Genomic DNA, 25055 nt, shown 5'->3' with positions numbered 1-25055 from the left:
TAATTTCCCTTAAAAGCGTAATCCCGTTAAGGTCGATCTTTTGCGCTTATAAAGCTAAAAAAAAAACCACTATATAAAGAACTTTATTAAAAAAAGGACTGTAAGTATTAGAATTATAATAAAATAGGATATATAGTTAGAAATTCCCTTTAGGGTCCGGTCCGCGTTATTAGGGGCCATCTTTGCCTTTATAAGTAAGCTAGTCTATTAGGGTTAATATCGAGTATCTTTATTACGTACTTTAATAAAACTTTATAACTAACTATAGCTAGCTATAGCTATTACTAACTATTAATACTAACTAAACTTAAGATATTAATAATCCTACCGTAATATATTAATTACCTTTTTAATAACTAAATACTACCCCTTATTTTTTCTTTTTATCTTATTTAATAATAACCTCTCTTTATTAATATTCCTATTTAATACGCTCGCCTATAGTCTTTTTAAGTTCTTAATTATATTATTAAGTCTAGGCTTATTTATATTACTTTATTATATTAAAAATGCGTTAATAAGGGTAATATTTATAATAATATATTTATCTATTTTCTATAAGTCGATATTATTAATATAGTATTTATTAAGGTAGTCTTTTTATAGCTCGGGGTTATTTAGTATAATATTTATAAAATTAAGCTTCTACTTATTAAAGAAGCCCTAAGGGTTAATAGGTTAGTATCTTAGTATTTTAATAAAGTATACTTAAAGTAAATAATGAAATAGTAATAGTAATAGTATAATAATAATAAATAATAAGAGAAGTAGCATTTTTAACCTTAATAAAGGAAATAAGGTAACGAATATATATATATATATATATATGAGTAAAGTTAAAAGTATAATAAATATTATAAGGTCAGTATCATTTTTAATAACGGTAACGAGGGCATTTCTAATACTACTATTATAAACTATTATACTTAAAAGGGTAGCTAACTTAGCTAGGTGCGCAGTAGGCTTATAAAGTAGTAGCACTTAAGATCGCTATTAATAATCTTTAGTTATAAACTTTATAAGAGAGAAAGATAAAAAGGAAGAAGGAAATTTAAAAATAAAAAAGAATTTACTAAGGTAGTGTGAGTATTTACTAATACCGTATATTAATACCGTATAAAGGATATCGAGAACCGCCCGAATAGCTAGTAAAGGCAAAAAAAAAAAATTAGTTAGAAATTACTAATAACCTAAACGTATTTAATATTAACTTATTTTAGAGAAGCGAGCTAATATTATAAATAAAGAAGCTTTTTATAAGTAATTTTTATCAATAGCTTATTATAATAATAACTATTTTATTTACTAAGATAGTAGAGAATAACCTAAATAGTATTTAAAATAACCGAAGAATAACGGACGATTAGGATATACTATATTATTTTTTATTAAAGCCCTAGTAATAGTAATACAAAAAAGAAAAGATATTTACTTACTAACCTTATATTTTTATTAAAATTAATATTAAATATATTATTATACTTTTTTAAATTTATAAAAGTATAAAAAAGGAAGTTAAAACGGACTTTATTATAAGAGATATATTTTATTTTTTTAAAGGACGAGCTAAGTAAAGACTCCTAGCTAAGATAAAGGAGTAACTTTTTAAATTTAAAAAAAGGGTCCTAATACTAAAAGAATTATAAGTAGCCTTATTTATATAATATAACGAGACTATATAAACTAAAAATAACTTATTGAGTTTAAAAAAAAGGAACTTAATTTAAATAGAACTCTAACTAAGTTTATTTATATAATATTTGTTTTTATTTCTACTTTTACTAGCTACTCGGGCGATTCTCAATATTAGCTATATAGTATTAATATATAGTATTAGTAAATACTCCTACTATCTCGTTAAACTTTTTGTTTTTAGATTTTTTACTTTTTTAAACTTTCCCTCTTATAAAGTTTATAATTATAAATTAACGGCAATATTAAGCATAATATTATTACTTTATAAGCCGTATACTTAGCTAAGTTTATAGCCCTCTAAGTAATAGTAGCTTATAATAATAATATTAAAGATATTATTATTATTATTATTAAGAATAGCTAGCGCCGACCTTATATTTACCCTATTTTAACTTTACTTATATATATATATATATTCGTTACTTTATTTTTTTTTTTAAAAATCGAAAAACGCTTCCCTTATTATCTATTATTATCGCGTTATTATTATTCTTATTACTATTATTATCATTATTAAATCGTCTATTTTAAATATATACTATTAAAATACTAAGACGTTAATAACTCGTTAACCTATAAGGATACTTTAAGGGATATACTTAGTAGTTTAATTTTACTAATATTATATTTATTTTAGTATTCTACTATTACTAACTACTTAGGCAAGTTTTAATATCGGTTATATAGTATTAATATACGGTATTAGTAAATACTTATACTATCTCGCTAGATTATTTTTTTTTAATTTTCTAACTTTTTAACTTTCCCTTTTATAAAGTTTATAACTACGGATTATAAATAGTAATAAGTACCTAACGCTACTACTTTATAAGCCTATTACGTACCTAGCTAAGTTAGTTACCTTTCTAAGTAATAGTAGCTTATAATAATATAAAATTAGAGATGCCCTCGTTACTATTATTAAATAATATTAACCTTACGATATTTACCCTAATATTTTTAATATTAACTCGTATATATATATATTTATATATTTATTACCTCATTTCTTTTATTAAAATCGAAGACGCTTCCCTTATTATTATTATTATTATTATTATTATTATTTAACCGTTTACTTTAAGTATACTTTATTAAAATACTAAGATACTATCTTATTAACCCTTAGGGCTTTTTTAATAACTAAAAGTTCGATTTTATAAATATTATATTAAATAACCCCGAGCTATAGAAAGACTACTTTAATAAATACTATATTAATAATATCGACTTATAGAAAATAAATAGATATATTATAATAAGTATTACCCTTATTAATACTTTTTTAATATAATAAAATAATATAAATAAGCCTAAACTTAATAATATAATTAAGAGCTTAAAAAGAGCGTAAATAAGTATATTAAATAAGAATATTAGGGAGAGGTTATTATTAAATAAAATAAAGGGGGAAAGTAAGGGGTAGTATTTAACTATTAAGAAGGCGATTAATATACTATAGCGGCGGGGTTATTAGTATTTTAAGTTTAGTTAGTATTAATAGCTATAGTCGGCTGTTATTAGTTATAAAGCTTATTACGTAATAAAAACTTAATATTAACCTTAATAAACTAGCTTACTTATAAAGGCGAAGATGGCCCCTAATAAGGCGGACCGGACCCCAAAGGGACTAATATTATATTAAAAGACTTTAAACTATAATAAGGTCGTCTTAAGGAATATGGATTAGATATTATTAACTTAAAAATTTAAAATATATATATTAATATAAGTATTACTCTTATTAATACTTAACTAATATAATATAGGCTTTCTCTTTAGGGTCCGGTCCGCCTTATTAGGGGCTATCTTCGCCTTTATGGGCAAACTAGTCTATTAGGGTTAATATTAAGTATTTTTATTACGTACTTTAATAAAACTTTATAACTAACTATAGCTAGCCGTAGCCGTTACTAAGATATTAACTAAGCTTAAAATATTAACGACCCCGCTATTATAATATATTAATCGCCTTTTTAATAACTAAATACTACCCCTTATTTTCTCTTTTTATCTTATTTAATAATAACCTCTTTTTATTAATATTCTTACTTAATATACTTACTTACGCTCTTTTTAAGTTCTTAATTATATTATTAAGTCTAGGCTTATTTATATTTTATTATATTAGAAAGGTATTAATAAGGGCGACGCTTATCATAATATATTTATTTATTTTTTATAAATTAATATTATTAATATAATATTTATTAAAATAGTCTCTCTATAGCTTAGGGTCGTTTAGTATAATATTTATAGGATCGAACTTCTAGTTATTAAAAAAGCCCTAAGGGTTAATAAGTTATTAATAGCGTCTTAGTATTTTAATAAAGTATACTTAAGGTAAATAGTTAGATAGTAATAGTAATAGTATAATAATAACGGATAGCGAGGGAAGCGTTTTTAACTTTAATAAAAGAAACGAAGTAATATATATATATATATATATATATATAAGTTAAAGTTAAAAATATTAAAGTAAATATCATAAGGTTGGTATTATTTTTAATAATAGTAACGAGGGTATCTCTAATATTACTATTATAACCTATTATTATTTAAAAAGGTAGCTAACTTAGCTAGGTACGCGGGCTTATAAAATAATAGCATCGGGCGCCTAATATCGCTATTAATAATTTATAGTTATAAACTTTATAAAAGGGAAAGATAAAAAAGAAAAAAGAAATTTTTAAAAAAAAATAGTTTACCGAGGTAATATAAGTATTTATTAATACCGTATTTATTTTTTATTTCTATCTTTACTAGCTACTCGAGCGATTCTTAATATCGTTTATATAGTATTAATATACGGTATTAATAAATACTTATACTATTTTACTAAACTATTTTTTTAGATTTTCTAACTTTTTAACTTTCCCTCTTATAAAGTTTATAACTATAGATTATTAATAGTAATAATAAGTACTACTACTTTATAAGCCCGCATACTTAGCTAAGTTAGCTACTTTTTTAAGTAATAGTAGCTTATAATAGTAGTATTAAAGATACCCTCGTTGCTATTATTAAGAATAATACTAATTTTACGATATCTACCCTAATACTTTTAACTTTACTTATATATATATATATTCGTTACTTTATTTCCTTTATTAAAGTTAAAAAACGCTTCCCTTATTATTTATTATTATTACTTTATTACTATTACCTTATTACTATTACCTTATTACTATTACTTTATTATTATTATTATTACTATTACTATTAAATCGTCTACTTATTCTTAAATATATATTATCAAAATATTAAGATGTGTAGTTATTATTAACCCCTAGGGCTTCTTTAATAGCTAGAAGTTCGATTTTATAAGTATTATACTAAAGGACCCCGGATTATAATACGGCCGTCTTAAGGAATACGGATTAAATATTATTAATTTAAAAATCGGAAAAAGATATATTAATATAGCTATTACTTTAATAAGTACCTAGCTTATATAATATAGTAACCTTAAAATACTTAACTAACTTTAAAATATTATTAATATTTTAAAAACGTAGTATAAAAATAGGTTAAAAAAGACTAAAAAAGATATTTTAAAGTTATTAAATAAAGTAAAAAATAAGGGGTAGTTTTTAGTTATTTAGAGAGTAATTAATATATTACGGCGGGATCGTTAGTATTTAGTAATAGCTACGGCCGGCTATTATTAATTATAAAGTTTATTATATAATAAAGATATTTAATATTAACCCTAATAAACTAGTTTGCTTATAAAGGCGAAGATGGCCCTTAATAAGGCGGACCGGACCCCAAAGGGTATTAATACTATATATTAATACTATATAATCGATATTAAGAATTACCCGAGTAGCTAGTAAAAGTAAAAATAAAAAATAAATAATATAGCCTTCACGAAATACTTAATTAATTATAAAATACAATTAATATCTTAGTATTATAATAATAAAATAAGAGGTTTAAAAAGATTAAAAAGGATATTTTAATATTATTAAATAAATTAAAAAATAAGAGGTAGGTTCTAGCTATTTAAAGAGTAATTAATATATTATAATAGGATCGTTAGTATCTACTTAGTAATAGCTACGGCCGGCTATAGTTAGTTATAAAGTCTTATTAAAGGACGTAATAAAAACTTAATATTAACCCTAATAAACTAGCTTACTTATAAAGGCGAAAATGGCCCTTAATAAGGCGGACCGGACCCCAAAGGGATTTATATAATATAATAAGTAAATATTAATGAAAAATTAATTTATAAAGTTAAAAAAATAACCTAAGGACTTTATATATACAAATAAGATCGAAATACTCAAGAGACTAACTTTTAATTTTAGAATTATAAACGAAAAAAGAATTAACTTTAGAATTAAAAAAGAAAATATTAAAATAGGAACTAATTTTTTTTATTTTAATAAGATAGAATTATTTTAGAATTTAGACGAACTTTATAACGTTACTTAATAACGTACTTAAATAGAGATTAATTATAAAGTACTATTTAATATTAATAATATTAGCTCTAAAGAGGATGGTAACGAATTACGGTATAAATATATTTACTTATTTTTTATTTCTACTTTTACTAGCTACTCGGGCGATTCTTAATATCGGTTATATAGTATTAATATATAGTATTAGTAAATACTTATACTATCTTATTAAACTATTTTCTTAGACTTTCTACCTTTTTAAACTTTCCCTTTTATAAAGTTTATAATTTTTTCTTTTTATTCTACCTTTGCTAGTTGCTCGGGCGGTTCTCAATATCGATTACATAGTATTAATACACAGTATCAATAGATACTCCCACTATTTCGATAAACTATAAAGTTTATAATTATAAATTAATAATACCCCCCGACGGAGCAATCCGCCGGGGCCGTACTGTATATTACGTATTAAGGAAAACTGGGTATAATACGCTCTATGCCTAATTACTAACTGAAATAGTTAACTAACTCGACTATTATTTCCCTTTTATTAACTCCTAACCTTCTACCGCTTCTAGCCGCTTATAAGGCGAGCTTTACTTACTTTAATATAAATAAAACCTCTTAGTACTAGCCTATATAAGTAACTAGGTCTAGTATAATCTATTCTTTTATATAAGTATTATTATTATTTAAGGGGTTTTATAAGAGCTATTTAAAGCGCTAGCTTATTACCCTAACCTTATATACTTCCGGCCCGTTTATTATAATTATTATAACTAAGTTAATATTAATATATTAAATCTTAATATCCGTATTAGCTCGGCTATTTATAATATTCGTATTATTACTTATCTAAATTTTATATTATTAAAAGGTATTTATTTTTGTATTCTGCCTTTACTAGCTGCTCGGGCGATTCTTAATGTCGTTTATATAGTATTAATATACGGTATTAGTGGATACTTATACTGTCTCGCTAGACTTATTAAAAGGTATTTTACTAATCCTTAAGCATACTTATGTTAACTATAATAGCTATAGCGTCGAGCTAGCCGAGGGTACTTAGCCTAAGAGGGGCAGACTTATTAATAAGTATTTTTAAAGAGTTCTAGCTTATTAATTACTAACTATATACTAGGAATAGAATAAGTTCTCGTTAAAGTAGTAGTTTATATATTAATAGGTTTATTTAGTAAATTTATTTAGTAAATTTGTTTAGTAAATTTATTTAGTAGATTTATTTAGTAAATTTATTTAGTTTAAATAGAGAGTAGCTTTAGGTAATATTAGAAGTAATAAGGATAATAAGAATCTTTACGAGCTTTAAGTAATAAATATTAGCCTATTTAGCCTTTTTTTTAAAAAACCTCTATATTATTATTAAAGTTTAGAACCTCTATAATTAAAGGCCGCTTCTAACTATTATAACTAACTATTATAGCTAATTATTATAGCTAACCTTTATTATTAACCTTTCTAACTAGCGCTACTACGTAAAGGGCAGCTTATTTATTTTAAATTAAATAGCGGTTTTTATATTAAAATTACTATATTACGTTAAGTACGTACTTAGGATATATTATGCGTATTATATAGTTAAAAAGTATATTATATCGTATAATTTCTTTTTAAAGCGTAATCCTATTAAAGTCGATCTTTTATACTTATAAAGCTAGAAAAAAACTACTATATAAATTAATAATAATATTAAGTACTTAACGCTACTACTTTATAAGCTACCTACTTAGGTCAGTTTATTACTCTTTAAGTAATAATAGTTTATAATAATATAGTATTAGAAATACCCTTATTACTATTATTAAGTATAATACTAACCTTATTAATATCTACTACGCTTTTAACTTTAACTCGTATATATATATATATATTTATTACCTTGTTTTTTTTATTAAAATCAAAAAACGCTTCCCTTACTATTTATTATTATTACGCTATTATTATTATTAAAATATTTATTTTAAATATATACTATTAAAATACTAAGACGCTAACTTATCGATTTATAGGGATACTTTAAGGGCTGAAAGTTCGATTTTATAAATATTATACTAAAGGACCCCGAACTATAATAAGGTCGTTTTAAGGAATATAAATTAAATATTATTAACTTAAAAATTTAAAATATATATATTAATATAAGTATTACCTTTATTAATACCTAACTAATATAATTTAATAGCTTTAAAATACTTGACTAATTCTTAAGTATTATTAATATTTTAAAATTACTATATAGGAATAAATTAGGAAGGATTAAAAAAGAAATTTAGTATTATTAAAAAAATTGAAAATAGGGAGTAGTTTTTAGCTATTTAGAAGGTAATTAATATATTATAGTAGCGGGGTTATTAATATCTTAAGTTTAGTTAGTATTAATAGTTAATAACGGCTATAGCTAGTTATAGTTAGTTATAAAGTTTTATTAAAGTACGTAATAAAAATACTCGATATTAACCCTAATAGACTAGCTTATTTATAAAGGCGAAGATAGTCCCTAATGAGGCAGACTAGACCCTAAAAGGATAAATATATTTTCTTTATTTAAAAATAATTAAACTATTTAGTTTTATAGAACTAGAAAACGTAAGAAGGTTATAATAACCCCCTATATAAATAAGTATTATTCTTTACTTAATTTTAAAAACCCTTTTTATAAGTCCTGGATTATTTTAAGTAGAATATTTAGATAATAAATGTTTTTAGTACTTTATATATAAATAAGATAGCCGTTTTTATTTATAAAGACGTAATAATAAGTTTATTAAGGATGTTTATATAGAAGATTAATTATTTAGTTAGACGTTACTAAGTTTTAATAACGATAATAAAGTAATATTCGGCCTAGACCTTAGTTTTTTTATAAAATACTTTAATAGTAAATATATAAAATACGAAGACTATAAATATAATTAATATTAAGTTTATTATATTAAAAAGGCTAAGGCTTAGAGAGAATAATAAGAACTATATAAATAAGGTACTTAATAAAAAAACGTATATTTAAAAACTAAAAAAGCTAATTATAAAGGAACGATAAAAGGTAAGAATAGAAAACAGTTCTTATATATAATTAAATAACGTAACGACGTATACTTACGAATTAATTTTAATATTTATAAACGAGGAGTAAACGCTATTATTAATAGTGGTATATAAGAAAGTAATATTTTATTAAAAATAGTAAATAAACTTAATTTATTATAAATATAGAAAGATAACTTATATTAATTATATATAGTAAAAGGTAAACGAGTTAACTATAATTATAAATATATTAATTAAGAGACCGTATACTTCTTAATATATATTAATATAGTGGTCTTTTTCCGGCTTTATAAGTATAAAAGATCGACTTTAATAGGATTACGCTTTTAAAAGAAATTATATAATACGGTATACTTTTTAATTATATAATATATATAATATACCCTAAGTACGCGCTTAATATAATATAATAATTTCGATATAAAAACTACTATATAATTTAAAATAAGTAAGCTTTTTTATTATAGTGCCGGCTAGAAAAGTTAATAATAAAAGTTAGTTATAAAGGTTAAAAGCGGCCCTCTTTAACTATAGAGGTTCTAAATTTTAATAATAACGTAAAGGTTTTTTAAAAAAGGGCTAAAAGGGCTAATATTTAGCTACTTATACTAGAGCTTATAAAGATTCTTTTTATCCTTATTACTTTTAATATTACCTAAAGCTACTCTCTATTTAAACTAATTAAATTTACTAAATAAACCTATTAAACGAACCTATTAATATATAAATTATTACTTATTAAGAACCTATTTTATTAAAAATACCCCTTAATAAGTCCCCCCCTCTAAAGTTTAGTAGATTCTTAAGCCTCCTTAATACCCTAGTTATCGTAGCTAACGTAAGTATACTTAAGGAGTAGCGTAGTACTTTTTAATAATACGGAATTTAATTAAGTAATAATACGAATATTATAAATAACTAAGCTAAAACGGACGTTTAGATTTAGTATATTAATATTAATTTAAAAATTATATTTTATTAAGTTAAAAATCTTTTTAATATAGGTTATATTATAAATATAAAGGAATATATAAAGGGTCCTCTAATTTTTAATAAAAAAGAGTATATAATATAAGATCTAGCTACTTATATAAGCTAGTACTAAGAGGTCTTATATATATTAAAATAAGTATAGCTCGCCCTTTAAATAAGTAGCGGAAAGTCGGGAGTTTTAGTTAGTAATTAGGTATAGAGCGTAATATATTTAATTTTCCTTAATACGTAATATATAATACGGCCCTAGCGGATTGCTCTGTTGGGGGGTAATATATATTAATAATTAATAAGAATAATTATAATATAATATTATAAAAATTAGAATAATTAACGTTATTCTAAGAATCTCGTAGTTATAAAAGTATAACCCCTTTGGGGTCCGGTCCGCCTTATTAAGGGCCATCTTCGCCTTTATAAATAAGCTAGTTTATTAAGGTTAATATTAAGTATCTTTATTACGTACTTTAATAAAACTTTATAACTAATTATAACTAGCTATAGCTATTACTAATTATTAATACTAACTAAACTTAAGATACTAACGACCTTATTATTATAATATATTAATTACCCTCTAAATAGCTAAAAACTACCCCCTATTTTCTACTTTTTTTAATAATACTAAATTTTTCTTTTTAATCCTTTTTAATTTATTCTTACGTAGCGATTTTAAAATATTAATAATACTTAGGAGTTAGTTAGGTATTTTAAAGTTATTATATTATATTAGTTAGGTATTAATAAGGGTAATACTTATATTAATATTTATATTTCGGATTTTTAAATTAATAGTATTTAATCCGTATTCTTTAAAACGACCTTATTATAGTTCGGGGTCCTCTAGTATAATACTTATAAAATCGAACTTCTAGCCCTTAAAACATCCCTATAGATCGATAAGTTAATATCTCGGTATTTTAATAATATATATTTAAAAATAAGTAGATAATTTAATAGTAATAGTAATAATAATAATAATAGCGCGATAATAATAAATAGTAAGGGAAGTAGCGTTTTTTAATTTTAATAAAAGAAACGAAGTAACGAATATATATATATATATAAGTTAAAATTAAAAGCGTAGTAAATATTAGTAAGGTTAGTATTATACTTAATAATAGTAATAAGGGTATTTTTAATATTATATTATTATAAGCTTTTATTACTTAGAGAGTAATAAACTTAGCTAAGTAAGTAGCTTATAAAGTAGTAATATTAGGCGCTTAATAGTACTATAAATCCGTAATTATTTGTTTTTTATTTCTACCTTTACTAGTTACTCGGGCGATTCTTAATATCGATTATATAATATTAATATATAGTATTAATAAATACTCCTACTATCTTAATAAACTATTTTTTTAGATTTTCTACCTTTTTAACTTTCCTTCTTATAAAGTTTATAACTACGGATTATTAATAGTAATATTAAGTACTTAATGTTACTATTTTATAAGCTACTTACTTAGCTAAGTTTACGGCCCGCTAAGTAATAATAACTTATAATAGTAGTATTAAAGATGCTATTATTACTATTATTAAGAATAGTTAGTGCCGACTTTATATTTATTATACTTTTAATTTTACTTACGTATATATATATATATTTATTACCTCGTTTCTTTTATTAAAATTAAAAAACGCTACTTCTCTTATTATTTATTATTATTATACTATTATTATTATTATTATTACTAAATCGTTTATTTTAAATATATATTATTAAAATACCGAGATATTAATAACTTATCGACCTATAGGGATACTTTAGGGGATATACTTAGTAGTTCGATCCTATTAATATTATATTAAAAGACCCCGAACTATAATAAGGTCGTTTTAAAGAATACGGATTAAATATTATTAACTTAAAGGATTAAAATACGTATATTAATATAAATATTACCCTTATTAGCGCTTAACTAATATAATATAGCCTTAATAAAATACCTAATTAATTATAAAGTATAATTAATACCCTAGTATCGTAGTAGTAAAACAAGAGGTTTAGAGAGATTAAAAGGATATTCTAAAATTATTAAATAAGTTTTACTATCCGGGCAGTACTATTTAGCTATCCGGGTAGTAATCTACTTTTTAAACTAATTAAAGCCTACTATTTAAACTCTAAACTTTTTTACCTTACTATACCTACTTATAGGTTACTTAGCGTATATATACCGTAATTACGTAAAGTAACCGTAATTACTTATAGTCGTAATTACTTATAGTAATAATTACCTACTTAATTACCTACTTAATTACCTACTTAATTACTTATTTAATTATCTATATTTATAAGTAATTATAACTATAGGTAATTACGACCGTGGGTAATTACGACCGTAGGTAATTACGACCGAACGTGCCTACGGCTGCCTTATATAACTACTCTAAGTAGCCCGTAAGTAGGTATAGCGGGTATAAGTATAGGGCCATAGCCCGAGCTCTATAGTTATAAGCCCTTATTAATCTAAAAAGTAGATTACTACCCGGATAGCTAAATAGTACTACCCAGATAGCAAAACTCTATTAAATAAGTTAGAAAATAGGAGGTAGGTTTTAGCTATTTAAAGGGCAATTAATATATTATAATAAGATTATTAATATTCGGTAATAGCTACGGCCAGTTATAATTAGTTCTAAAGTCTTATCAAAGTACGTAATAAAAACTTAATATTAATTTTAATAAACTAGCTTAGTTATAAAAATAAAGATATATTATAGCTAGTTAGTTATAATAAGTATATTAATAAAAGTTAAGGCTACGAGTACTAAGTAAATAGTATTATAATTATAAATAGCTTCTCTAAAGCTATATTTATAAATTATAAAAAAGGTAAAGCTTTAGTAATTAATTATAATCTTATTAAAAAAGGTTCTTAATAAGGATAGTTAAAAGTAATTATAAGATTTAATATTAAGTTAATTATTAAAAAAGCTATAAAAAGTTTATCCTTAAGCTTAGCTTAAGTTTATATTATATATAAGTCTATTTATAAATATATTCTTTATTAATAATTACTTTTATTTATTAGATAATTATTTAATAAATACTAATAAGCAATTACTTAGAGTAATTATAGTAATTATTTTATTACGTAATTATTATTTTTTATTTATATATAACTTATTTATAGTTCTTTTATTTTATAAAAGTTACTTTATATTCCTATATTTTTATATATATAATATATTATAATTACTATAAGCTTACGGGGCGGGACCTAGTTTTAGTTATATATATTAAGTCGTAATATTAAGTCTCTTTTTTAAAAGTTTTATTTTTATAAACTTATAAATAAGTTATTATAGCCTAGGTTAGGGCTCGTTAAGTAATTTTTTTTAAAAATACTAAGATATTTACTAAATTTTTAATATATTATTAATTAAAGCTTATTTTTAAAATTAAAAAGCAAGGATTCGAGATCGAAATACGTTATTTATTTTATTATTCGTTAGGGTAAAAATATAAAATATTAAAAAGTAAATTAAAGTATTATGAATATATACGTCGTAGTCGTTCTTACGACGTAACTACTAATACTATATATAATCGTAAGTTTTTTTCTTTCTATTAATATTTTTTATATTAATTATATTTATAATAGATTATTTTTTATTTAAAGTTAATAAGCTAGAGTATAAAAAAGAAATAAAAGAGCTTCTTTTTTAAAAATAAATAAAGGCCTTGCGTTATATATAAACTAAAATAAATTAATTTTATTAAAGTTAAATCGTTTTTTTTTTAAAAAAAAAAGGATAGTATTTAAAAAGGGAAAGGTAATCCCTAATTTTTTTAATATTACTAATAAAAAAATAAGTTAGCCGTTACGTAAGAAGTATAGTTTAATAATACTCTTAAAATAATTAATTAAGATATTATAATAACTAAGAGTTATAATTTTAATTTTAATTTTAGTATTTTAAAAAGGATTCTTAAGAGTTTTAAAAGTTCGTAATAAGTTCTTATATATTTTCTTTATATTTATAGTTTTTCTATTTAATTAGAAATTCTTATATTTTATTCTTAATTTTATAATCAATAATTTGTTTAACTTCGTACTCTAATTAGTTTAGTTTAATAATAATATAATCTTTTATATATAAACCTTTTAATATAAGTTTAAATAATAAAATATAAAAAACGGGATAATATCGTATTGTATTTAATAGTTTTAATTCGTAATTAATTAATAAGACTTTTTTAATAATTTTAAAAAGTTTAAGTTTTTTATAATTTAATTTATTACTTAGTTATTTCGTTTTAATATTATAATAAAAAAAATAGGTACTATCCCCCTTTTTTAAAAATAGTCCTCTAATTTTTAATTTATCCGCGTTCTTTTTTATATATTATTATATAAACTTAAGGTTTAGTAAAACTTATTTATAAATCTTTTTAAGTTTATTTACGTTTATTATAGTTTTTATAGCTTATAGTCCTTATTATACTTCTCTATATACTATTACTTAATCCGTAGTTATGAACTTTATAAGAGGGAAAGTTAAAAAGTTAGAAAATTTAAAAAAAATAGTCTAGCGAGACAGTATAAGTATCTACTAATACCGTGTATTAATACCGTATAAACGACATCGAGAATCGCCCAAGTAGCCAGCAAAAATAGAAATAAAAAAACAAATAAAAATCTTTTTTAATATCATAAATAATACTTTTTAATATAAAATAGAAAAGTAATATTATAATAATAAGTATTAGGGCCTTATAAGCTCTATAATATAGCCTTAAACTATAAAACTAAGTTTTTAATAATTATATAACGCACTAGACCGCTAGGCCTAAAGGGCCAGCTCGCTAGCTTCCACCTATTATTTTACTTTTCCCTCTTTACGTTGAGTTTCCAAGTTTATAGGCCAATATAGTAGTATTTTAACCTGCCCGTAGTCCCTTCCGTGACACCTCTATATATCACTTCTATTCCTTGTCACTGGACTGAGCATCTATCACGACCCACAACGTAGGCGCAAAATCGGAGATATGGCCCATGGCTGTTAGACTTACAGTTATCAAACCCTCAGATTCGGAGCATGATGGCATTCTCCTGGGTCGTCATGCGGCGCAGTCTCAGCATCGGCCTGACTTCACGGCGTACATTTTCCTCGCAAAGCAGGTTGACGTTGTCTTATGACCTGCATGAGCCCAGCAAGCGACCTGTCGGCGGGTCCTCCAACCCCATCATTTTTCTTCACGGTCTCTTCGGATCCAAGAAGAACAACAGGAGTATCAGCAAGCGAGTTCATCTATGACTGCAAGGCTCTGGTACGGCATGCTGACCGCCACGTAGAGTTCTAGCTCGTGACTTAGGCAGACCAGTGTATGCCTTGGTAAGATTCACAGACTGCATCCGCAAGCACTTCGGAAGGGTTTTCACTGAGATTTTGACTAGGATCTACGCAACCATGGCGAATCGCCTCACGCGAAGCAGCACGACTATGTCCATATGGCGGACGACGTTGCTGCATTCATTGACCAGCATGGACTGACGCTGCCCTCAGTCATCGGCCACTCGATGTGAGTCGTATCTGCGAGGGCGTTACGCTGCTGCATGCTGAATGAGATGAACTATTCCTAGGGGAGCCAAGGCTGCCATGACCCTTGCTCTGAAGTCACCCGAACTCGTGCAAGATATCATAGCGGTTGACAATGCGCCTGTCGATGCTGTCTTGGAGAGCTCATTTAGCAAGTACATCCAGGGTTTGAAGAGAATTGAAGCAGCGAACATCACGAAGCAGGCTGAAGCAGACGAAATCCTGAAGGATTACGAGGACGTGAGATTATTCCACTTTACTCTCAGAGGGTTTGCTCGATCAATCTCGATCAATCATGCTCACCATTGTGCTGCAGTCTCTTCCTATTCGCCAGTTTCTTCTGGGTAATTTGTATCGGCCAGAGGCTGGCAAGCCGCAGCAAAAGTTCCGGGTGCCCCTCGACATCATCAGTCGGTCCTTAATCCACATGGGCGATTTCCCATTCAAGGACCCGACGAAGACTCGCTTCGAAAAGCCTGCCCTATTTGTTCGGGGAACCAAAAGCAAGTACGTGCCTGATGACGTCCTGCCGACGGTTGGGCAATTTTTCCCCAAGTTTCGACTAGTAGATCTTGATGCCGGGCACTGGTGCATTTCGGAGAAACCTGAGGAGTTTCGTCAAGGTACACAAGCACTTTATCTTAAAGAAATAGTCACAATACTGATCACTCCTCGGTAGCGGTCGTTGAGTTCCTAAAGAACCAAGACTAAAGGATCCTGGGAAGTAGGCTGCTGTAGTCGTCTCACTCATCCCTCTGCAAACTATTAGACATAATAGGCGAGTGTGGTTAAGGGAATGCATTTTGACTAGGCAAATGTTTCGGGCCACATAGACTTGCTATAGACTCAATCCCACAAGGGACTTTTCGTACGCCACGGCACTGAGGATTGGTCAGGCGGCCCCCGTAGGTCGTGTTCTTTACGAGTGAGGGGATATGAGCCAAGTCGTGATGGCCAGGCCACCAGCGGTGCTTGAGCTGGAGCGCGAGAATCCCGTGAGGGAAGCAGCCTCGCATTTCCCACCTGTGCTAGACAACTCGCAGCCAGGCTGCATACACACATTGCAGAGTGTCTTTGAAGAATTGACCATTTACCATTTTGAGGTACCCTAGACCCGCAGCCGCCTTATATGCTACGCCATGTGCAACGACCTAAAACAATGCCGGATTTGTTTCCCGGCCGGTAGAGCCAGAGTCCCCTTCTGCCGGAGCATCCATCATGCAGGGCCTGATTCCTTTAAACCTCCTCAAGAACGCGCTCCTTGAACTCCCGCTCAACCTTCTGTCCCTGGTCGTCGGTGCCAGACTCGCCGTGGAGACCCATGAGGGCACCGAGATCGAACTTGGGCTGCTTGAGAAGCTTGACCTTACGGATGTGGACCTGGGATGGTTGTTAGTACCATTTAGTCACTGGGCCAGTGGCACCAGTAAGAAAGTGCTTACGTTCTGCAGGGGGTAGATGCCCTGGGTAGACTTCTCGATCTCACGGCCGATGACCTCGGGGATGAGCTTGGAGGTCAGCTGGGTGAGAGTGCAGGTAGAGGCCTCGCGCTGGATGATCTCAGTCATCTTGCGACGGATGGCACGGATTTGCGAAGAGGCAGCATATGTGGTCTTCTTGATCTGGTTGGGGCGGCGCTTGGTGAAAGCAATGGCGAAGAGGCGGAGGAGGTAGTCGTCGGTGGTCTTGACGGTGACGTTGGCCTCAATGAGAGTCTGCCACTTGCGGACGAGGGAACGGAGCTTGTCGGAGGTGAAGTCGAGGCCGTGGAAGTTGGTCAGGCAGTTCTTGCCCTGGACCTCGTCGACACGGAGCTTAACCTTGCGGAAAGCGTGATCCTCATCCTTCTGGAGATCAGCCAGAGAGACCTCCAGAATGCGGCCCTTCAAGGCGTCGTTGGCGTTCTTGAGACCGGTGGTTCTGTTGACCAGGGTCTTGCCGACACTAAAAGACACGCGCAGTCAGCACCCACCCGATGGCTCAATTCCTTCTCGCGCTCGGCTGTCGACAATGGCTGGATGTCGAATCGTGATCCACGTCGGGTTTGGGCTGAGAACTCACTCGCGAACGTTGAAAGGCGCGGGGGCCTGTGGGAGAGAAGAAAAAAACCAGTCAGCATACTGCAAAAAAATGGCATCGAGACTTATTTCGCACAGCGGCAAAACACATACCTTGATCTGGTACCAGTCCTTGCGGGAGAAGGGGTCCACGGTCTTCTTCTTGAGACCCTTCTTGCCCTTGGACAATCTCTTGTTCCTGCGAGGGAAAAACTGGTTAGCTGCTGTTTACGGCCTGCGCCTGGGCGACGACGATTGCGGTCGGCGGCATATCGTCGTCAATTCGTCCAGAGGTGGTTATTCTCACTTTCCCACAGCCATTTTGGGCGGCTGTTAATTGTCTGGCGGATGAACGTTGAGTAGTTGAAAGGTTTGGAGGGGTGGTGGTTTCGCTGGTGATAAAATTCAAGATGCGAGAATGTGTGGCTCGAAATTCTTAGCGAGTGTGCCCCGTTCGAATTATGTAATCCGGGTTTTTTTTCCAGCATGGTGCACTGTGCATGCCCCTGCCCCGACCACGCCAGGGCAAGCACCTCGTGGACCTCGTCAGCGAGAAGCACAGTAATCAGCTATCGAATCCATATTTAGCACCGTATATCACGTGATGTGCACTTTTTCACAATTCTTTGGCGCTGAAGCCAGCCCCAAGAGTTCCACTTCTGAGACGTCAGTGTCTCTGCAACTTTTCATCCAGTGCCTCCAATTGGTTGACTTTTCAAGGCCACTTTGGCCAGTGACATGTCATCACAATACTCCGGCCCCCTAGTCAAGATGGAAGGCCTTACAGGTACAAACTGTTGGAACTTTGCCCCGCCTTTGGGGCAAGGTGAGGTGGGTGTGATGCCCTGTGCCTCCACATTGTGGTGATCGGTGAACGGGTCTCCCGCCTTACCGAGATTTACACTCATTCAGGTCTGTCCGTGAACAAGCATGACAATACGAGGCTGGCAGTGTATCTTTACTTTACGCATACATTCTTACCACCCGTGTAAACCTATGTACACTCTTATTTTTTGCGTCCGGTTTGTGACATACGTACGGGCATCACACCTAGAACCGCCTCGGAAAGCTGGATATCCTACAAAATCCCACAACGCCATTGAACGAACAACGCGGCTTTCGCGTCTCTCAGAGGAAAGATGCGTAACTCCTCAAACGATTCCGACCCAAAATCAACGCCCTGGCGCTAGAACGAACCATATTTGAGTCTCATCAACGTCGATGCTTTCAGATCGACCATTCCGTACCGTTGTCCGGGCTATTTCTTATTTCTTCGCGCCGTCTCTCCTCCTCTCGTTCTTGCTTCCTCCTTGCTCGAATACCAGCTGGGAGCAAAACGTCTCTAGGCCGGTGTCTCTTGTTTCTTCGCCTTGTTCTGTATTCACGTAGAACGCTTATTGTGTGCTGAAACTCCCAGTAACAGCATTGGACCCCCTCAGGGAAGTCCCTTCATGTCGACTGATCACGACAATTCTCCGTTTCATACGTCCTCTTCCTTGTCATCACTGTGCCGTTCTCCATCCCACGCATCAAAGTTTGGAAAGCTGAAATAGCCGTTCGAGTCTGGCCACACTGGTATCAGTAATTTGATCGTCGGATGCTGGTATCGTGGCAGTCTACGAACAAGATAGGTGTTCTCGATGGCCCTGGACTCGATTTGTAGTTGGAATGGTCATGTCTTCGGCGCTGAGCGACGCCATATGGGGAGCGGCCACCGACGTCGGTGAGTATTCGGGAGCATGACCCGAACATACGGCAACGCGGCTGAGGAGTTCGGTGGCCCTTTGAGACGATTGCGGGCTCGAAATGGCGCCACGGCTGGCATTGGATGTCGTTGTGATGGTAGGTTCCGTCGCGCTGGCTCGTAGGAGCCTTGGTCGACGTCGACGGTCCGGCCGAGGTGATGCCTCTCTCCTCCGCACACCGTCCGTGTCCCGAAGGTCCCGGGAAACGGTCGCCATCGCGTTGAACAAATATCCTGGCACAAGTCTGGGTGAGACCGATAATGGCACGGCGGCGATCGAATTTGCAAGAATGCAACAGCTCTGGGATGGTAAGGAACCATGATTGCTATGTTGCGCCCCTCATCAAGTGGGCGTCGTGCGCGTTAACAACAAGCCATCACCTCCGGCTACTCGGCGGGAATGTCGGTTCCTTGGGGACGGGCGAGCCCGGTCGACGGTTTTCCGCTGACAGTACCAGCGTCCCATCATTGGACCACATGGCCGGTGCCTGATGGGGAACCGGCTCCCAACTATGTGTCTGGTGTTGTATGGGTCGGTGAGCGTCTGTTTGGGCACTTATACGCAAAGGCCATGCATGGCCGGCGTCACGCCTGCAGCCATTGTGGGGTTGCCAACCGCTTCGTTGACCATTTCCCATGAGGTCCCGCTCAGTCGAACCCAATCAAGACCGCCCATGGCTATGACATTTCCAGACCGGTCAAGGACATGCTACACTGCTCGAGCCGTTGTACTCCGTACCTCATACTGCACAACTGTAAGTTAACATGTAAGTAGTCACGGTAGTATATCCGTACACCAAAGGATTCTGCATCGGAACACCCCCGGTCAGCCCACAGACAAGGTCGGTCCTATCCATACCCCAGCCTGGTTTCTTCGCAGCCGAGTGGTGCGACCATCACGGCCGATCGTCGCCTCTGGACACTGGTAGACTCTCGCGGCTCTGTGTAATCATTACATATGTTGCAGCTGGTTCGGTTACCCTTGCATTATTGCTGGACAAGTCAATTCAACGCAGGCAAGCTATCTCACTGGGCGCGGGGTTGGTTTCTGACCACAAGCGTCGCATCTGTCTAGATACATGCAGTTTGGCTTCAAATATTACCAGCTGGCCAAAGTGCCATCCATCCGGATTTCCACTCCTCACCTGGCTCCCATCTACCGGTCCAAGACTGGCATGCGGTAGGCATACCACACATGGATTATACTGCATGTTCTATCAAGCCACTGCTGTCGGCAATGGTGCAGGTGTTCCATGCAGAGGCCAACACTGCACCGACTTGTATAGGAGCTTCATCGGTTCTCACCGATGCCTTTTCATCCATCATTTGGGCCAAGTATCACAACCACGTGCGTGATCACCTGAAGTTGGCGATGCTGCCTTTACTTGCCCCTCCTACTAGCGAATGCCATCTCTGCAGGAGCTAATGGTCGAGACTGTGAAGTAAGGAAGGATTTGGTCAGTGATACACGATGCCTGCAACGCGGGGAAAGCAGGTAGACTTACTCTTCCCACATCCTGCCCTGCACAGCTCTTAACTCTTCTTCGGTCATGCGCTTTCCGGCGGTGAAGTATCCTATAGCAACTCATCAGTCACTGACAGCGGGCCACGCTCCCCTTCTCACTTGCATACCTGCAGTAATCTTTGCATCAATCTCGACGCGAGAATCTGCGGGAATCCACTCCTCGGGGAGCTCGACACGCTCGTGAATGGGAATTCTAGAGAAATTGTCAGCAAGATCTGAAATACTGACACGTAAAAAAATCGCCATTACCCTTGTCCTACAATGGCATCATGTTTCATGCTGTTGTGGTTCACGTTAGCGTCATGGTATCTCGGATGGGGAGGAGCTACTGACTTGCTCATGCTCAGCATTCTGTCGATCTTGCGGATTCCGAGCCAGTGCAGGATATCGGGCATGAGAGCCTGGAATCGCATATCCTTCACTCCAGCAATGTTCTCTGTCCTCTTAAAGTAGTCCGATGCTCGGTCTTCTCCGCGCTTACGAGCGTTGTACACGACTTCGTGGTCAGTTAGCAGCCTATCATGAAACGTGCAGCCTCGGTCGCCCGCGTGTAGTCTTCACATGAGCAAGGCTCTGATGCCAAACAAGCAAGAGAGTACGTACGATACTATATAACTGTCATCAACTCATGCACAATCAATCTTGGAACTCGGCATTGCTCACCTTGGTCACTTCACCGAGGGCTCTGCCCTCTTTTCGGAAGTAAATAACGACACCACTCCCGCCATTCTGCGCCTCCTTGACTGCCTCTTCGATGCCGAATATGAGATAAGGGCGACATGTGCAGATATCGGATCCAAAAACGTCGCTACCATTGCACTACGTTACGGTTAATTGCAAAACTACCCGTAGCAGTGAGACGACAAACCTCATCGTGGATTCGCAATGCCAGTCGTACTGACTCGTCGGACATTTTGGCCGGGTCGCCGAAACAGTATACTGTCAGACCACCTACATGATACACATTGTCAGTTCATCCTCTTGCTCGAAGCCTGGGTGCTATTACCTATGGGGGGCAGAAACACTTTAATATCGTTGCGGGTAATCAACTATGACAAATGGTCAGCGTGTGTGTCTATGAGGTAACAGGGGCCATCTACCTCGGGGTAGCTGCCACCAGTGTGTTCGAAAAGAGACCTTCGCAAGGCCCCCTCATCTGTTTGCAATTAGCTGCTGATAGATTCCCAGATGGTTGTAGCCTGACGAACCGATGCCGAATCTTTCAGCTACGCCGGGGAGATACCAAACCTGTGCGAAGAGCGTCAGCAAACAATCTGAATCAGTAGCTGGGAAGCTGACATACCGGCTCGACGGCGAACTTGGTTACGGCCAGCTCTCCAAGCTCGTTCAAGCAGACTTTGCCGTCAGGAACACTAGCCAGTCAGCCCCTACAACGACGCTCACCGTCTCCTGGTCATGGCTTCACTCACAGTCTTCCACTCTTGACACTCTCCTCCAGCTCGGGAAGCTAAACATTGTCAGGGGACGTAATATCACTCCAGTAGGCGCAACGGTACCTTCATATGTGCCTTAGTGATGGCGATGGTTGGGCGAATGTCGACTATGGCGATTCAGTCCAAGATCTCATGCTGTAAAAGGTGCAGGCTTAATGTATCTACTCACCGTTGTGCTTCTCGATAGTGTCCTTGAAGAGCCAGGGAGACAGATGGCCCCAGGGATCCATGGCGACGATCTTCTTGGGATCTCCCCATTGAGGGAAGGGGCCAATCTTAGCAGCCGGCTCCGTGTTGGTGAAGTCGGGTCTAGAATCAATGAGTCCACATACTGGTTTTGGCGACAAAACGGCTCACCTATGCTCGAGATTAAGTTGCTTGCTGGCAACAGCCAGGGCATAGTAGATGGAGTAAGAACCACCGCTGCGAGTCCACTGTCAGCTATTCTGTTCCGCAACAATTCATATTCTTCCCTTTGAGATGGCCAAAAGAGTATTCCATGAATGGGTCACTCACTGGGCTGTAAACACTGTCAGTTCAAGACAACTTAGTAGACAGGTAAAGGTATGTTACTGACCTCCGACAGCTTGAGAATAGACAAAAGTGTCAGCTAATATTGCTTGTTACGCGTAAGTAAGGGGGCCGGGCCTACGGACCGTTACGTCTTCCAATAGTGGTAGATGAACGAGAAACAACAACTGGCCCACGACGATGGGGGTCCGATTCGCCCCAATTCATGGGGAGAGGGTTGATGCCGATCTGCTTTGGATAAGTCCTAGAATGAGAGCATCGGTCAGAGAAAGATCTGCCATGGTGACAGGCGGCAAGCGGTGCACCATAGGAGCTGGAAACGTACGTTAGGATGATGCGGGAAGTGAGGCCGGATCGCTGGCTGGGTGACGAGGGCAAAGCTGGGGCCTGCAAGGTCAAATCGGACGAAGAGCTCTTGGCAGATTCACCAACGGCATCGGAAGGCTCGGGGGTTCGAGATCTTTCAGGGATCTCGCTGAGGGATGGATTCGGATCGAGTGTGGCTGCATCAGAATCAACAGGCAGCTGTTGGTATCGTTGGTTCAGCAAGTCGACAGCAGCCACAAGGTCAGACTGAGTCTGCTGGATGGATTTCAAGGAGTTTATGACTTCGGCCAAAGAGCCATCGTCAACGGTAGGGTGGCTCATGACGATCAATTTCTAGTTGTCACACTACAACGGCAGAAGACACAAAGAGAGAAGTCTTGTGAGAAGGTCGCCCGCGTCTTTCAAAAATGCGCTGTGTTGGAGTGTGAGAGACCGTAGACAAATTGCTGGGATGCTTCACGAGGGAAGATTGAGCAGGAGGGACGGGGATTCTGACCGGAGACTAGGTGGAAGTAGGAGGAGAAGGAGGAGGAAGAGGAAGAGGAGGAGGAAGAGGAGGAGGAAGAGGAAGAGGAGGAGAGGATGAAGAGACGGGAGACGTGGAAAGGAAGCTGGACGAAATGAAGTTTAATAGGAGGCGAGTCCAAGTAAGACAAAGCTAGAGTATACTGTGGAAGGTAAGGAGCACATGGGGACAGCTATCTCTTGAGAGGCAAGGCATGCAAAGGTAAGTCGGTGACTACCGATGGCTGGTCCACTGGAGAGCCAAGGATGAGGGACGAGGATGATGACTATATCGAAGCCAGCAGTGAGGGCTATGTAGTAAACAGCATGAGAGAAGATAGAGATGCACAAAGGAGAGACGGTCGACGCCCCGAGGGCGATCTCGTGACCCCATCGGAAGGCGCCGCGCGTGAACATTGAGCTGGCCGGACGGGGAGGGGCAAGTACCCACTACCGTGCCCGACTCTTCTTATCCGTGGGTAGCAGGTGATGCGGTACATGGGCTTTCGAGTCTCACGGACGTTCGGGCTGGGGATGGGGGTTGGGGTGCTTACCTTCCTTACCATAAGGCACCTACCTGGAGGAAAGGGTACCTAGGCATGCGGGCACCTGCACCCTCCCCCGCCAACCGACCTTACAGGATACGCTTACATAACACATCCTGAGCGAGGAGCAACCTAAGTACAAGGCATAGAAGCAGACTCGTGCATGACATACAGTGCAATGTTGGGTACTGAGTAGTTGTCCAGCTTACCTTACCTCAAAGTGAAGACGTGGAGTTCTGCTACGTAGTAGGTAAAGCAGGTAGGTAAGGTAGACTCTACCTAGGTACCTTATGCTCAGCGTTGCTACCTTAGTGATAAGCATCATTGCTTGTGGGGAGGTCTACGATAAGGTATGTAAAGACTGGGTGTGTGTGGACCTATGGTGATGCGGCGGCGGCGCCCACCTGAGTTCTCGGGTTGCGGGGCCGTCCGCGACCTTCCCAAACACCCAGGGCAGACAAGGACTCGGTGGAGGAGGAAGACAGCTTGATGCGGCTTCGAGCGCCAAAGATAAGGCGACCGAAGGACCTAGCGGTATTGATACCTTACCTTACCTTAACATCCATCAGGAAAGCACAAAGGCGTCTGAGGTGAGCAGTTACTCAAGATCCTCGGAGAGGGCATTGTCATAAGACAGGTACGATTG

General features: G+C 34.4%; 5 protein-coding genes across 5 annotated transcripts; 1 reads left to right on the top strand and 4 right to left on the bottom strand.

Moving 5' to 3' along the window:
• Nucleotides 1–14243: 14243 nt before the first annotated feature.
• CABS01_12276 (uncharacterized protein) lies at nt 14244–14426 on the bottom strand (the record flags this gene model as incomplete). The annotated part of the gene is made up of 1 exon (XM_060545630.1): nt 14244–14426. A coding segment is annotated over one exon (183 nt), but the record flags the coding sequence as incomplete, so codon positions are not given.
• A 798-nt stretch (nt 14427–15224) lies between these two features.
• CABS01_12275 (uncharacterized protein) lies at nt 15225–16433 on the top strand (the record flags this gene model as incomplete). The annotated part of the gene is made up of 6 exons (XM_060545629.1): nt 15225–15414; nt 15487–15518; nt 15581–15705; nt 15767–15962; nt 16039–16345; nt 16402–16433. 6 exons carry the CDS (start codon nt 15225–15227, stop codon nt 16431–16433), a joined length of 882 nt encoding a protein of 293 aa, XP_060396802.1.
• Nucleotides 16434–16958: 525 nt separating this feature from the next.
• On the bottom strand, nt 16959–18100 carry CABS01_12274 (ribosomal S3Ae family protein; the record flags this gene model as incomplete). Its single annotated transcript, XM_060545628.1, has 5 exons — nt 16959–17102; nt 17165–17666; nt 17784–17809; nt 17894–17978; nt 18087–18100. 5 exons carry the CDS (start codon nt 18098–18100, stop codon nt 16959–16961), a joined length of 771 nt encoding a protein of 256 aa, XP_060396801.1.
• Nucleotides 18101–19259: 1159 nt separating this feature from the next.
• On the bottom strand, nt 19260–19740 carry CABS01_12273 (uncharacterized protein; the record flags this gene model as incomplete). Its single annotated transcript, XM_060545627.1, has 2 exons — nt 19260–19342; nt 19404–19740. 2 exons carry the CDS (start codon nt 19738–19740, stop codon nt 19260–19262), a joined length of 420 nt encoding a protein of 139 aa, XP_060396800.1.
• A 1180-nt stretch (nt 19741–20920) lies between these two features.
• On the bottom strand, nt 20921–23681 carry CABS01_12272 (GTP cyclohydrolase II; the record flags this gene model as incomplete). Its single annotated transcript, XM_060545626.1, has 16 exons — nt 20921–20945; nt 21029–21098; nt 21156–21241; nt 21298–21544; nt 21726–21867; nt 21917–21999; nt 22055–22097; nt 22149–22204; nt 22257–22296; nt 22352–22421; nt 22479–22516; nt 22566–22609; nt 22672–22811; nt 22860–22925; nt 23155–23277; nt 23359–23681. The coding sequence occupies 16 exons, from the start codon at nt 23679–23681 to the stop codon at nt 20921–20923; spliced, it is 1596 nt and encodes a 531-aa protein (XP_060396799.1).
• Nucleotides 23682–25055: the final 1374 nt, after the last annotated feature.

The sequence above is a fragment of the Colletotrichum abscissum genome, assembly GCF_030869225.1.
Source record: "Colletotrichum abscissum strain IMI 504890 chromosome Unknown Scaffold_36.1, whole genome shotgun sequence".
Lineage (NCBI taxonomy): Eukaryota > Fungi > Ascomycota > Sordariomycetes > Glomerellales > Glomerellaceae > Colletotrichum > Colletotrichum abscissum.
This window is presented reverse-complemented; position numbering and strand designations above follow the sequence as displayed.